Source organism: Nelumbo lutea, chromosome 8 (assembly GCF_056320005.1).
Source record: "Nelumbo lutea isolate HS-2025 chromosome 8, American lotus-T2T, whole genome shotgun sequence".
NCBI classification, from domain to species: Eukaryota; Viridiplantae; Streptophyta; class Magnoliopsida; order Proteales; family Nelumbonaceae; genus Nelumbo; species Nelumbo lutea.
In genome coordinates, this window is record NC_142691.1 from 4618093 (window position 1) to 4633442 (window position 15350).

At 36.1% G+C, this 15350-nt stretch overlaps 1 protein-coding gene across 1 annotated transcript in view; it reads left to right on the forward strand.

The window, feature by feature from the left end:
- Positions 1 to 15350, forward strand: part of LOC148842290 (uncharacterized) — a 59619-nt gene that overhangs the window by 9824 nt on the left and 34445 nt on the right. Inside the window, exons 6-10 of the mRNA XM_088957823.1 lie at positions 8242 to 8302; positions 10646 to 10699; positions 10898 to 10978; positions 12317 to 12356; positions 12551 to 12663. Of these exons, the coding sequence (XP_088813949.1) occupies positions 8242 to 8302; positions 10646 to 10699; positions 10898 to 10978; positions 12317 to 12356; positions 12551 to 12663 (349 nt within the window). The remainder of the gene's footprint in view (positions 1 to 8241; positions 8303 to 10645; positions 10700 to 10897; positions 10979 to 12316; positions 12357 to 12550; positions 12664 to 15350) is intronic.

Below are 15350 nucleotides of genomic sequence, written 5' to 3' on the forward strand. Positions count from 1 at the left end.
GAATGTTCTAAAAAGGTTTTGGATGGATGCTATACTTGCAACTGCTTATGTCATCAATTGCATGCCCTCCAGAGTGCTAAACTACATGGCCCCTCATCAGTTGTCGTTCCCTCAACCCCCTTTATTTTCCATTCCCATGAGAGTTTTTGGTTGTCGTGCATTTGTCCATGATTTGTCTCCATCTCGAGGTAAGTTAGACCCTCGGTCCATTTCTTGTATCTTTCTGGGGTATCCCTCCTCTCAAAAAGGGTATCGATGCTTTGATCCCGTTAGTCATAAGTTTTTTGTGTCTATGGATGTGTCCTTCTTTGAGTCTGAACCGTTCTTCCCTACTTCTCCTCAGGGGGAGAGTAGTAGTATGGAAGAGGAGAAGCAGGTTCAGGTCCGCCAAGTTTCTCTTCCTTCTATTCCGGACCTTGCTCCCTTTTGTGTCTTCCAACGTACACGGTGTAGAGATCAGCAATGTGGAGCAACCAAACATTGAGCAACCGACACTGTTAGACTCCCAGGAGGTAAGTCCAAACCCTATTGCACCTACTGATACTCCTACTCCTACTGTGCACCTTGACATTCCTATTGCTCAAAGAAAGGGAGTCAGGTCATGCACTACCAAACACCCCATTACCCAGTATGTCTCCTATGATCACATTTCCCCCTCATATCGAGCCTTTCTATCTGTAGTTTATTGCATCCCTGTTCCCAGAAATGTTGTAGAAGCCTTAAAATGCCCTAAATGGACAGATGCTATGAAGGAGAAGATTAATGGCCTCCATAAAAATCAAACTTGGGAATTGGTGGATCTTCCAAGGGGGAAAGACCCAGTGGGGTGTAAGTGGGTGTTTACAATTAAACACATGGCAGACGGGACAGTTGAAAGGTACAAAGCAAGATTAGTAGCCAAAGGGTACACTCAATTGTACGGGTTGACTATGATGGGACTTTTGCTCCAGTAGCTAAGATGAACTCAATTAGGGTTCTCCTGTCATTAGCTGCTAATATTGACTGGGAATTGCATCAACTAGACACAAAGAATGCTTTTTTTAAATGGTGACTTAGAGGAGGAAGTATACATGGTTCAACCCCCTGGATTTTGTGCCAAGGGAAGTGAAAATAAGGTGTGCAAGTTGAGAAAGTATCTTTATGGTTTAAAACAATCTCCCAGAGCTTGGTTCAGTAAGTTTCACATGGCAGTTCAGCAGGTAGGCTTCAAACAATGTCAGTCTGATCACACCCTCTTTGTGAAGAGATGTCAAGAACAGGTTGCTGTATTGATAGTGTATGTGGATGATATCATCATTACAGGAAATTGGAGATTAGAAATACAAAAATTGAAATAATTCCTTGCATCTAAATTTGAAGTGAAAAATTTAGGTCCCATGAAGTATTTCCTTGGAATTGAAGTCGCCCGCTCAGAAAGGGGTATCTTCATTTCTCAAAGGAAATACACCCTTGATCTATTACAAGACACATGCAAATTAGGCGCAAGGCTAGTAGATACTCCCATGGATGTTGATTACAAGTTGGGTGACTGTGATGGTGAACCTCTGAAAAATGTGAAACAGTTCCAAAGGTTAGTGGGAAAGTTGATTTATTTGTCCATGACCCGTCCGGACATTGCCTATTCAATTGGGGTTCTAAGCCAATTCATGCACTCTCCTAAGAAACCACACATGGAGGCAGCAAAGAGAGTTCTTAGATACTTAAAAAAGTATGCCGGAACAGGTCTACTATTTAGTAAACATAATCACCTAAAGGTGGAAGTCTTTACAGATGCCGATTGGGCAGGTGCTGTGGATGATAGAAAGTCCACAAGTGGGTATTTCACATTTGTGGGAGGAAACCTAGTGACCTGGAAAAACAAGAAACAAAGTGTGGTAGCAAGGTCAAGTGCTGAAGCTGAATATAGAGCTATGGCACATGGGGTGGCTGGAGTCCTTTGGCTAAAAAATCTTCTAGGGGAGCTTGGAGTTGTTGTTCATAATCCTATGTCTCTTTATTGTGACAACAAGGCATCCATAAACATCGTCAGCAACCCTGTCCTACATGAGAGGACCAAGCACATTGAGGTGGACAAACACTTCATAAGGGAAAAATTGGAAAAAGGGAAATTTGCATCACTTATGTCAACTCCAAGGAACAACTCGCTCATGTCCTCACAAAAGGACTTCCATACTCGCGGCACAATGAGTTATGTGACAAACTAGGCATGATAGACATATTCAGCCCAACTTGAGGGGGAGTGTTGTGAGGATTATTTAATTGTTATTTTACAGTTGCTGTTAGTGTGCTGTTAGCTTAAGATACTGTCAGCCAGTTAGTTTCTTTCTTTCTTATTAGTTTGTTACTAGGGAGTGCCACCAGGGGCATACTTGTAATCTCCCATTCCTTTTATATTAAGATAATATAAATAACTAAACTGGCGGCAACCGGAACAGGTTTTTTTTTGTCTCTCAATCATATCTTCATCTTCTCCTCTTTCCTCTCTTCTCTTCTCTTTCTCTCTCTCGTCTCTCTCTCTCCATGAATGATTACAGTGGGGCATTTTGGTTTGAAACACATTGAAGTTCCTTTTGTTATATGGGTCGGGGGTGACCTGAAAATTGGTGGATGGACCTGGCAGGCTCCATGGGTCGAGTGAGTTGTTAAGTGGTTACGTGAGGACTGAGGAATTAAAGGAGGTGGGACAGTTTGGTTTGAAGCACACCGAAAATAATTTATTGGTAAAGTGAAAAAAAATTTTGACACCAGGGAGGGATGAGGAGGAAGACAAATCGCATTTTCCTTCGTCTTCCTCAGACTTGGTTGAGCCTGGAGAAAGAGGATCTTCAGCAGGAAAACTCATAGAAGGGAGGGTTTTATCCAACGTTGTTGAGTTTTCACAACCAGATAAAGGTTGGTTAGTGTGGTGTCTTACAAGATTAAGTATTGCGAAGAGAAGGGGAGATCAAAAGAAAAGGAAGGGGATGTAGGAGCAAGCACTTGTATTAGTTGTGCAAGCGGAAACATCAACAAGGGACTGTAGTAAACCGTGTTCAGGAGGAAATACGAGAGAGTAGAATTAGTTCAGAGTTAGCATACAAATATCCAAAAGGAGACAGCAGGGAAAGAGAAGATGATCTTAAAAAGATGGAAATGGCAATGGAAGAAAGAGAAGTGGAAGGAAAGAAGAACAGTTTAGGGAAGGAGAAACCTGGAGGAGGGGGAGAGGGGGACGACATTCAAATAGGGCCTGAGATGGAGGACACTGAACTCAAGAATGCTATTGAAACAGTAGAGAAGAATGTTGAGAAGGGTGAAAATTCCTTGTCAAGAGTTTACAGAAGGAAACAAAAATATAGAACTAGACCTTTGCAAGAGGACGAGGATTTTGGTGATTAGGGTGGTGCAGCTTCGGTTTCAGAGGAGGGAGATGTAATTGTTGATGAGACTCTCGTGTTGAACAAAGAGGTGGAGGTTAGTAAAACCTTGTGCTTATTTTTCTTGGTGGGGGGGGGATTTTGCAAGGGAAGCTTTTAATGAGGTGGAAGTAAAGTTTAGTGAACTGTTGAAGGAGAAGGAGAATGAGGGATTCATCTCAGGCACTAATATGGATAGTTCTGGTTCTGAAACTGCTGAGGTGAATGAGAGTTCGAGGTTTGACGAAGACATGGAGGGATTCTACAAGAGAAGATTTGGGTGCTGTTCAATTTTTCAAAATGAATGCGATATTTGAGTTAGAAAGGACCAGTGCTAACAGGGGTGCTTCTTCGATGATGGAGAAAATTGCTAACACAGTAAGAAGATTCAGAAGACAGAACTAATCAAACAATGGAAGTTTCAAAACTTTTTGCCAGATTAAAGTTGGCAGTATTTGGGGCAGGGCCAAAGAAGAAGGGGAAGAAGATAAAGAAAGTTTCAGATAAGAAGAGAGTGTTCTGTTTTAGACACCGGATGCACTGAGGAAATGGGTAAAGCTTGATGTTTGCTTCTTGGTGGAATTGGGTATAGGAGGATTGCTTATTTATGTGTTCTGTGGAAGGAGGTTTCTTGTGATATTTGGTTTGGGTTCATTGTTTTTGCAATTGGGCTGGGGACTTGCAGGCTATCTTTCGTGTTTTCCAGGGTTGTTTATCTAAAGCGTAAGGAGTTAGGTTGAAAGTCTTGGTCTTTCCTTTGTTGGGTGATTTCTTGTCACCCTTATGTATCCTCGTTAATCTGTTTCCTTAATAAATTTTCTTTTTTATTAATTATCAACAAAAAGCATGAATAGCCTGATGCCAACTAGAAGACAGTTGGTGGAAATTAAGACCAAAGAAGTCTTCTCTGGCTGGCCCATCTGAACATAGCCCTTTCTGTGCTGTGCAATAGTTCTAATGAAGATGCCCTGTTCTCAAAGATCTTCCTGTTTTTTCCAGTCCACACAACCCAGGAAAAAATAAATGGCACCTTGGACCAAAGGACCTTTCCTCTCTTACTGAAACCAGTGTTTGGCCATGAGTTGAAAGGGAGATACACTTTTTGTTTCCTATTTTGCAGCTAAGGGGAAGAAAGCGATCATCTTGGATTAATTTTATGTTTTAGTCTTTGGTTTATATTTCCATAAAAGAAGAGTTACAATTCCGAAATACACATGCAACTGAAGTTGAATGGGTTTGGAAAAAGCATGTTCCTCCCAAGATTGAGACTTTTATGTGACTCTTGTTCCTTGACAAGATTCTTATGTTATATTTGACCGTTCATCAGAGGGCCATCTAAACCTCAAAAAGCTGAAGAGTTTGTAAGAATGAATCTGTTGGTCACTTTTTTATTAATTGCTCCAAGCTCTCCTGAACTGGGAGTTTTCAGCTCTCTCTATAGTTTCCATAAAACCTAAATCCTAGAACAAGTGTGAAAAATCCACTAAGTAGTAATTCTAAAAAGATTGCTTAGGTTGAACCATTGAAAGTTTTCCTCAATATGTGGATTTGTACTCTTCATTTTCTTTTTTTTTTTTCTGTATAATTTTATTAATATCATACAGAAGGGGGTGAATCCAATGTAACAAAAATAGAAAGAACCAGTTAATAAGCCTGTATTATTACTTCAACAAGAGGTAATAAACCTGTTAAACAAAAGAATAACATATTATATTCTGCCATGTATGCTTCTGATTTCTTTCCAAATAGAAGACCATAAAAGATGTGTGCCAAGGATCCTCTTCTGCACCTTCTCCCAAATCCACATTTGGAGCTTTTTTGTGGACCGATAGCTGTTATGTTTACAGTTATACTCATTAATACAATTACCTTTTTTTTTTTTCTAAAAAAAAAGGTTATTTCCTCTCTAAAAGTTAACATAGGATCTTTACTGTTTAAACCACTTCTGTGTTCATGTCAGTACTTTTAAGGGCAAACGTATTAAGACCTCCTCATGCAAGGATGCTGAGGGGGTGGTTTAACTGTTTAATTAGGTTAATTCTTTTTGCAATCTCCCCCTATTGAGGCAAGTTTGATGTGCCTTTATCAATTTATGGTCCAAATTGGGTTGAGAAAGATGAAGCCACAACCCTGGTTCAGATTGCAACAACACAACTGACCCAGTTTGCTGCTTATTGATATATTCAACGTCTCTTTTTATCCTCTCTCTCTCTCTCTCTATCTATCTATCTATCTATCTAGCGACTGTATTGATCTTGAGAAATTTTGATCCCTATATTCACAAGGCAAGGCCTTGAGATAAACCTGAAAAATAGGAAGCATGTAAATTCCTATAACTTGGGCCTTGGCCTGATCAGAAATGCAGATATCACTAAAGATGAGGTGAAATCCTCCTTACAGGGTGCTGGGATAGCCAGAAGGGTATTACCTTCATCATTGTTAATTTGTAGCAACCCAGCAAATGCTATATTGTAGGCCAACAGCACTGGTTTAGTCTCTTTGAAATTGGCAAATTGGTAGAATGCGATTGGAGACATCTCCTGTTCTCTTTCATCATCCCTATCCTGGATTCCTAGAGAGCTAAATGCAGTGATAAACAACTTAGCTAGAACTGGTGTTGGAAGAGCCTTTTTGTACAGTGACAGACCTGTTAGTAGCTAGTTTTTTTTTTTTTTTTTGATAGATAACAGGAATTTCATTCAAATTTACAATCTTGGATTAAACATCTTCCTATTCATGGTAATGTTACCCAAAACATATTCTCCCTCATAATCCATTGTTTAGCTAAGGTATCAGCCATATTGTTTGCTGATCTTTGATACCCACTGCACCATTACTGTCATGCTACTTATCATCCATCTAGTCCTTTTGACTTAAGTCCTATACATCTAGAGTGCTTCTTTACGGTAGTTAAATAAGATCACAAAATAATATATTCTATGTTTTTTCCCCATCAGCTGCATCTTTTGCTAATACATATGTTACTTTTTTTCATATAAAAGAAAAAAATTATTAAGATGTAAGAGTAAAAACAACTTATGCAAGTATAATCCATGTACAACTAGATGCTAATTGCCCAATAAACTAAGCTGTGGTAAGACTATCTATGCTGGACATTCAGAGCATCACAGCCAAAAGAAAGAGGTAGGTGTTGCTTCTCTGAATTCCTTTCAGATGGATAGCCATGAGCAAAATGCTACCAATATCTTCTTTGGGACTGCTTATGTAGAGGACCTTTCTCAAATTTTCATGCATTTCACCCACACCAATGACTAGCCATGAAATTGCAAAGAAGAAAAAAATACCATAACAATTCTTTGTCTTTAGCCTTTCAAATTCCAGCTAGAGAAAGTGTCTAAAACTGAGCATTGAAAGCTCCATCAATCTCCAAAGCTCAGGAAAATGCACCAAAAATAAGGTACTAAACTTGCAATATAGAAAGGGATGATTTTGTCTTGTCCTGAAACAGCAAACAAGAGAGGTTGGAAAGACTAAAACCACTGTGAAGCTGTTATTTTGTGAGGAATTATCAGAAGGTGAATTTTGATGGGACAGGGGGATCCTAAATCTCCTCATGAGGATAGTTTCCAGCCACTGGAGCCATATGCTTAATGTATGATTGAATAGTGAAGGTGCCCATTGGATCCTACATCAACATCCTTGCATCTCTTCATTTGGTTTTAGGGAGTTGGGCTTTAATTCAGACTGTAAAGTGGTTAGTAAATGTATTTTGAAACCACTGATGTTGTGCTGATACCTTTGTTTCCACATTGAGATTGTTTATCATAACCGTTTCTGATTGAAGTCTTTCTATTTTGGGAAACCATGAATAAGATAACAACTCTGTCAGGGGTTTGCCATAACACCAAGAGTCAATCTAAAATGAAGCTCTGGCCCTTCAGCTAACTTTAGCCTTTTTGGTTTCTCTCCAAAAGGTGCACCTAAGGTTTACCACACCAGGATCCCATCTCTAGGCCATGGGCCATACTCAGCCACAATTAAATTTCTACGGTACTTCAGCTTTAGTTGAATCTCCACCAGCATTTTCCTGGTAGTGGTGTGTTGATCACTATTAAAGGCCCTATGATTCCCTTTTTTATTTTTTCCTCGGAATTTTGAAATCAAGAATTTGAGTTACTTGTGAAATGATCCCCTTCACAGTTTCACCTCAGCTTCTAAACTTATTGGTTGAACAATAGGATTTAATAAACTCTCCCTCCCAAGGGTTGTCTTCCCCAATATCGGTGACTCTCACCATTGATAGCTTGTTGCTATATTGAAACAAACATGTTGCAAATATGCCAATAAACTAAATTGCAGGCTGATGGCTTGAAAACCCCTCCATGCTTTGGGAGGTAAGCTTCAAATTATATCATTGAGGCCTTTTCCTTGAGACAAGCCCGATAAAAAGCTACAAATGACTTTTGAAAATTTGTTTTAAGGGTGCCTACTGCATTTGTCTTTATAATAACTTGTATCATTGCTGTAAATTTCATAATTACTACTTTCATGATGGAATCTCCATGTTATCTTATCTTTTTTTATTTTGTCTCCTCCCCATTTACTATTAAGTTAGGCCAAATATTAGTCATAACTTGCTTATCATTATAAATGACCTCTAGGGTTACCATATTCACTTTTCATTTTCTATTTATTGAGTGTCCATTACAATTTGTTTGCACTTGCCTTGGCATTTGGAGCTAACTTGTTTAAACATAAGGTCCATTTGCCATTTTCATATTTGGACTGCTATAGTGACCTTGAACTCCATGCATTTATGTTTCCTTTTTTCCTCATTTAGTTATCATGCTTATTATTTTTTTTTAATGTTTCCATTGTCTTTTAGAGGTCCTTGGGGTGCTCTTTCTCCAATCCCAGAAAACAATGCCATTGCCATTAATAGCCAGGTTTGTAAGAACTTTATTTTGTGTCATATTACCATTCTTTTTTTCATTACCAGTAATTTATTTTGTGGTTATTATGGGGTATGTTATTTGGTCAATGTAGGTCACAGGCATGTTTCCATGAGAAATGGGGACAATTAATTTGTCACATGGTATCCTTGTTTCATCATCATCATCATCATCTAAGCCTTGTCCCAAGTATATGGGGCTGGCTAAATGGCTTCTGTTCCACCATTATGTTCCACTACATTATCCAAGTCTCGTCTGAGCACAATTTCCTTGTTTCAATGTGTTAATAGATCTCCAAGGAGAAATTATTAGCTTCTAGATCGGATTCCCCTTGTAGCTCGAAGTTTTTTTTTTTTTTTTTTCTGATATGTATGTAAATAAATTCAGGACTGTGTTTTTGAAGGCTTGGATGCCTGCATAAGTGTTATTAAGAAAGACTAATTAGTATTTCACATTTCTAAACATGCTATATTGGTTTCCCCATTCACATTTACATGATGGTCTTGGTCTTTGATATATTTCTTTTAGGGGCGATTAAATAGTTCAGGAAAAAAAGGTGCCATTAATGCATTGATTTTTTTTTATCAATAACAGAACAATTTATTAAAGATAATATTAAGCAAGGAACAATGGCAAGCTATGGGGAGAGGTAAACTCTCTTTACCCTCCCCAAGAGAAAAAAAACAGATTACAACAATGCCCAGAACATTTGTTCCCTTCCCACTCCTTGTTTAGCAAGAGCATCTGCAAATGAGTTGGCACTTCTCTTTACCCATTGAACTGCAACCATTCTATAACCACCTTAGAATCTCCCTTAATAATAATCTTGTGCATATTCAATTCCTTTGCCACTCCTTAACCCTTCCAATGCTGCCATGATTTCAGCTCTAAGATAATCCTTAACTCCATTAGGTCCGGAAAACAGTGCAATAACTTTCCCTTTCTCATATCTGAATGATCCACCAAGCCTGAAGGTCCTGGATTACCTTCACTGCTTCCATCGAAGTTTAATTTAATAAATCCAGGAGCTGGAGTAGACCATAGGGGGATGGAATTCACTTGATTTGGAATTGAATTAGCCACTTCCATCCAGTTTCTCCTCAATACATCTGTGGATATATCTTTAAACAGATCTAAATATTTTACCCACTGCACCACTCTGATAGTTACAGCTTCAATTACTGTCTCTTTACTTCTTTCCTTTACAGTAAAAAATCTGAGTTTTTTCCCCAGATTGTCCAACAGATGGCAGCCTGTATGCATTAATGCATCGCTTTTTTGGGTAAATAACATGCCAACATTTCATCAATATCAACAGATACGTACAAAGAGGATTCAGAAAAGAGAGGTAAATTAATCTACCTCGCCTCAAAACAACTATTACAATTGAGTCCAATATAAGTGCCATCTATTTACCCATTTTTTGGCTAATGAGTTAGCCAACACATTTGCCATTAATGCATTGTCTTGGTTCAGATCCAAATACATAGTTTTGAGTTAGATCAGATTGCATATTTAGAATATACAGATTTGTTTGAACAATTGAACCTGATTAATTACATTAGGAGGTTTGATGTTAAGAATGAAGTAGATTCGGTATCCCTGTTTTATTAACTCTCCACAGATACCTTTAAGTTCACATGGAAGCTGGTTAGAGGCATGGAAGGGCTATGACTGTTGATCGTCGATTCCATGCTTGGGTGCTTTACTTAGATGAAAAAGTCTACACTTTTAATAAGCCCATTTTTATCAGAAGCAGTGGATCATAATTTATTAAGGAGAAGAGATACTTCTCACTTCAGTAAAAGGAAGTCGGTGAATAACAGCCATAGGCTTTCTTGTATAAAGCCCTTCACAGTTTTTTGGTGCACTTGGGCTGAGAGAATGCCTTCATCTTTGAAAACAAGGCATGCATGGAGGAAATTCTTTGCATTAGGGTGAAAGGAACACTATGTTTATGGCTGCCAACAAACAAGAAATTCATAGGAGTTCCTTGCACTTCATTTTTTGAACACAATACTTCGTTTTTGCTATGGTAACATATTGATATATACTTCTGTATGGTCCCATTTTACAACCCTTCAGTGTACAGGGGTTCTAATGTTCTTTCTCTTTTGTCTCTAAAACAATACTTACCTTTTTCATAGAAAAAAGGCACAGCATACTCTTATTTTAAGTTATAACCTCACAGGATTTACTTGTATTAATTCCAATAATGACTAAACTTGCCTTGTTGCTGTCAACCATTGCATAACAGATACTGTAACATTGGTATTATAGGAAAAAGATCTAAGTCCTGATTAGTATGTGACATTATGTTTCCTCTTTCTTCAACAGGAGGGAACCATTTTTTCTGCCACTGGTGATTCTTGTGCATATTGTTGGGATATGGTATGCATTTTTCATGGTGACAGATTTAGGTTTTATTTTTTAATTTTTTTTTTTATGAATAACTGAAGCAGATTTAGTGATGTTGACTATCTTCAAAATGCATTTTTCTATTGTAAGGAAGATTTCATCTACTTTTCCTCAGATATTTCATGATTTTGTTTTCTCTATTTCTAACATGCTTTCTGTTTTCACTTTTAGGAGAAAAGTAAAATCAAAATGGTTTTTAAGGGGCATACAGACTACTTGCATTGTGTTGTTGCTCGTAACTCAAGTAATCAGGTCAGTTTTTCACCCTTCCATTGTTGTCAATCTTGATAACAATGAAGATTATGATGAATAGATGATTAATAAAGTTTATTCTAATGTCTAATTTCCATCGAAGAGGAGAGGAAAGATAATGTGGAGATGCAGTAGAATAGTGGTGATTTGGATAGGATGGTGGAGATGCAGAGGAAAAACATAAGAATTTTTAAAGATAAAATACATACCAAAGAAGTTGCACATTAGGTGAACTGTGATGAAATTTATGGCTGTTTTTGCTATCTAATCAACGAATGTCATCATTAGGAATTGGTAAAATATAGCATGCTCTTCTTAAGAAAGGAACAATATTGAATTGATTTTTTTTTTTTGAAAGGGAAGGTAAAATTGTATTGATGTGTTCAAAAAGAAGTATACAAGTAACTTAGTTCACTGTCCAAAAAGGATCTGTGTGTATGAACATCATTAAGGCTTCCTAGAAAAGTCAATAGCCAAACAAGAACTAGATAAAGGGCCATCCTGAAATGCAGATTAATACTTAGCCATCCTCTAAGGTTACCAATGATTTGATTGATCAGCACCTCTTCTTATTGAAGATCCTCCTTTTTTTTTTATCAATAACCACAATTCATTAATTAATCACAAAATATTACAAGGATGAAGATAAGCTTTCTTATCTTCAAGCTGAAGCTTGAGCTCCCAAGAACAAAAACGGAAAAATTACACTTGTGCCCAAAACATTAACTCCCTCTCAACTCCTTGCTTAGCTAACCCATCAGCAAAGGAGTTAGCTGACCTTTTCACCCAGCAGATCTTATTGAAGATCCTCCTATTCTTTTATTCAAAATTGCCTGAATAACAGCCGACCTGAATATCGAATAGAATTTTGATAGATGCAGACTAGGGAACTTGGGTGAGTCAGGGCACATCTCCTATATACCATAAATTGTAACGTCTAGCTTTTCTTTCAATCAATTAATAAAGATTGGCTTTGTTGCTGATCAGAAAAATGTCAGCTGCACTACTAACTTTATCAGTTTAAATTAGTTGGACCTATAATGTTCTTCTCGTTTATCTCCAATGTTCTGTTCTTTAGATAGTTTATGGTTCAATAGTTCTATGCGGTGGAGTATTTAGGGAGGATTTGTTGGTTTCTGATGCTTTCTTGTTAATTGGTACTCTCCAGTTTATATCCCATCTCCAATTTTTTATGTTTTGAGCAACAAAAAATTGTAGGGCCTTTTTCTATATGATGTGCATACCTTTTAAAGATTATCCTTGTAGTCACTACATAATTCTCTTTTTTTCCTTGATTTGCTTCTTCACATAGTTGATATTGAATTCTTCTGTTTTCAGATCATAACTGGTTCTGAAGATGGCACAGCACGAATATGGGGTTAGCCTAAACTTCTGATGTTTGTAGAGTTAAAGTAGTCAACAACAAAAAAGATGATCAATTTGTTATATCTTTTTTCCCCCTCTAAAACTTAAACTGCTTAGTGTGATGCTGGAAATTTGATTATTACTGCTATCTTTTGGTAACCACTTTTGATTCTTTTTCTTAGTTTTATGTCTTCTATGGTGACCTAGATTGCAAAAGTGGAAAATGTATTCAAGTGATACATCCAGAGAAGGATACAAAATTAAAAGAAACCTTCTCATGGGTTAGTTGCATTGCTCTCGATGCAAGTGAAAGCTGGTTGGTAAGAATTCCTATTATAAAAACATGATTTATTCTTAATTGATTATCTTCTTTTTTTTTTTTTGGAAAAAGGGTAAAGTATGATTGTAAATTGATTATCTTCTTATATGCTTTTATATGGATCATTTTGGTCCTTGATGACATACAAACAAGCACTTAAACAAAGTGTTAATATAATATTAAAACCTTTTAAAAAACTTGCCCGAATTCCTAAAATTTCAAAAGTTCTCATTCTGGATCTAGAGTTCAAACTGGTCAGAAGTTCTTAGGTTTAAAACAAAGGCCATGAGGTATATTTAAATGCATTTGAAGTCTAATCTAGAAAATCAGATTTTTGACAATAATCTCTCTATAATTTCATATTGTTGACATGTTCATATGTTAACTTTATTTAGTACCTGAACTTGTTGATGGTCTTCAGTGTTTTGAGAACTGGACAACACCGTACAGTTTATTTGAACTGTCAACCAGTTAGGTTAGATACCTAAATTGCCTAGTCACCACAGCTGCATATCCAAAAAAAATACTTTGAACCATTTGGTTAAACCATTAAAACTATGAACTACTTGATGATTTGAGGTACTGGATGGTTATTTCCACGCCTTTCTTTTATGTTTACCTTAATCAATTAGGAAAGTTAAAAGGATAGAGAATACTCACCAACTTTCAGAGGCTCTTTGGAGTCCAATGGGCAATTCCATCTAATATACAGGGCTTAATGTCGTCATGGAAATTGAGAAGGCTTTCTGAAATAGATAAAACCTTAGTTGAATGCTCTACCTATGACACTATGTTGGTCTCTATAGAAGGAGCGCAGTTCCTGCATTTTTGTAGCCAAATCAATGCCGGTTGATGCTGAACAGGAAGATAGAATGGCAGCTCATATGATGGATGTGAATTTTGAAGCTTTTTGATGGTGTAAATATGTACCTATTCAGAAATTAGTGGCTACAGATTACATGTAAGGAATAATGGGGATGTATTATTATTATTATTATTTTTGTATTATCTATACTACTTTAAAAAGCACGATGGCCTCAAGAATATTTCTGGAATTTTTTTGAGGACAAATTTTACCCCTCTATATTTAAATTTATTGATAAAAAATGAGGCCAAATAGGTTAATCAGTTTTTGATATTAAATGAATTGAAAAGAGGTAATTTTAAGATATTCAAGCATTCAATTCCCTCTCATTAAATCCAACATTTAAGTTATTAACTTGCATTCATGTTCATTGAATCATATATTTAAGTCATTTTTGTTTCTTCTCATCATTAAGTTCAATTAATTAAATCCATACTTAATAAATTAATAATTCCAATAACATAAAAGCTTATACTTTTAAAATCTACCTAGAAAAAATAGTGTTTTCATCTAGGTGGTGGTAAGAAATTAAACCATTTTGGGCCAAATGGATCAATCCATGTTGCCACGATTAAATAATAAAATGAAAAAAAATAGAAATAAAAAATTGGGAACATTTTTAACATGCATATTAAACAATTATAAGTATGATAAATAAGAAATGTTTTTATTAATGATGAAAATGGAATGTAAAATTTAAAACTAATTAGAAATAAAACTATTTTCCTATTCTCTCTCTCATTAAATCTTATATTTAAGATATATTTTTCTCATCATTAAATTCTTGTAATTAAATCCACAATATTAATTTTAATAGTATAAAAATAAATATTTTGAAAAGTGATATGAAAACAAAAACATTTTCTTCCCTTCCAGTGGTGGGCAAGCAATTCTACCATTTTGGGTCAAATGAATTAATAAATAATGCCATAATTAAATAATAAAAAGTTAAAATAAATAAGTATAAAATGTAAGAAGCATTTTTATTAATGATGAAAATGGATTACTAAATTTAAAATCTACCTAGAAATGAAATGATGTCATAAGTCAAATAATAAAGTTTTAAAAAATAGAAAACACAAAAATCACAAAAAAAACGGAAGCATTTGGGTGCATATCTAATGTTATATATTTATAAAAAATAAAATATTGGGTACATCTCTAATATTATGCATTCATTATATTGAACAAAAATAAGTATTATACATAAGAAATAATTTTATCAATGATGGAAATGTAATACAAAATCTAGTGTCTACCTAGAAATCAAACTATTTTTCTTTTTAGGTGGTGGTTAGTGGTTTGGGTCAAATGATATCATAGACAACTAAAAATAGTGTAATAAGTAAAAATTATTTATATAATGTGCATGAAATATATAGTTTAAAGGGAAAATTTTAGTCAAAGCCAGTTGTTTAAAATTAGATTGTATGATGACTCAAAAACCAACAAAACTTTGACACTCGGCTCTACATTTCAAATTATAAAAACCCCCACCATGTCATTTGAGGCTTATGTGGCTGTTGCCAACATGGGACTCTTAATGCATGTTGGACACACAAAAAGCCTATACTGAAAATAGGTTTTCAGTTTCTCTCCTACTCCCTTTGTCTCTCAATCCCCTTCCCATTCTTTCTCACTCTCACAGTCAGGTCTCGATCTGTTGCTCCCTTTGTCTCTCCCACTCTCTCAACTTTGGTTTGTAGCCAAATCAAGACCATTGTTTCTTTCCCTCTCTCTCTCTCTCTCTCAATCTATCTATCGTTCCCTCTCAACCTCTCTCATTCTTCTCCCTCACTCTTCCTCTCGATCAATATCTCCTT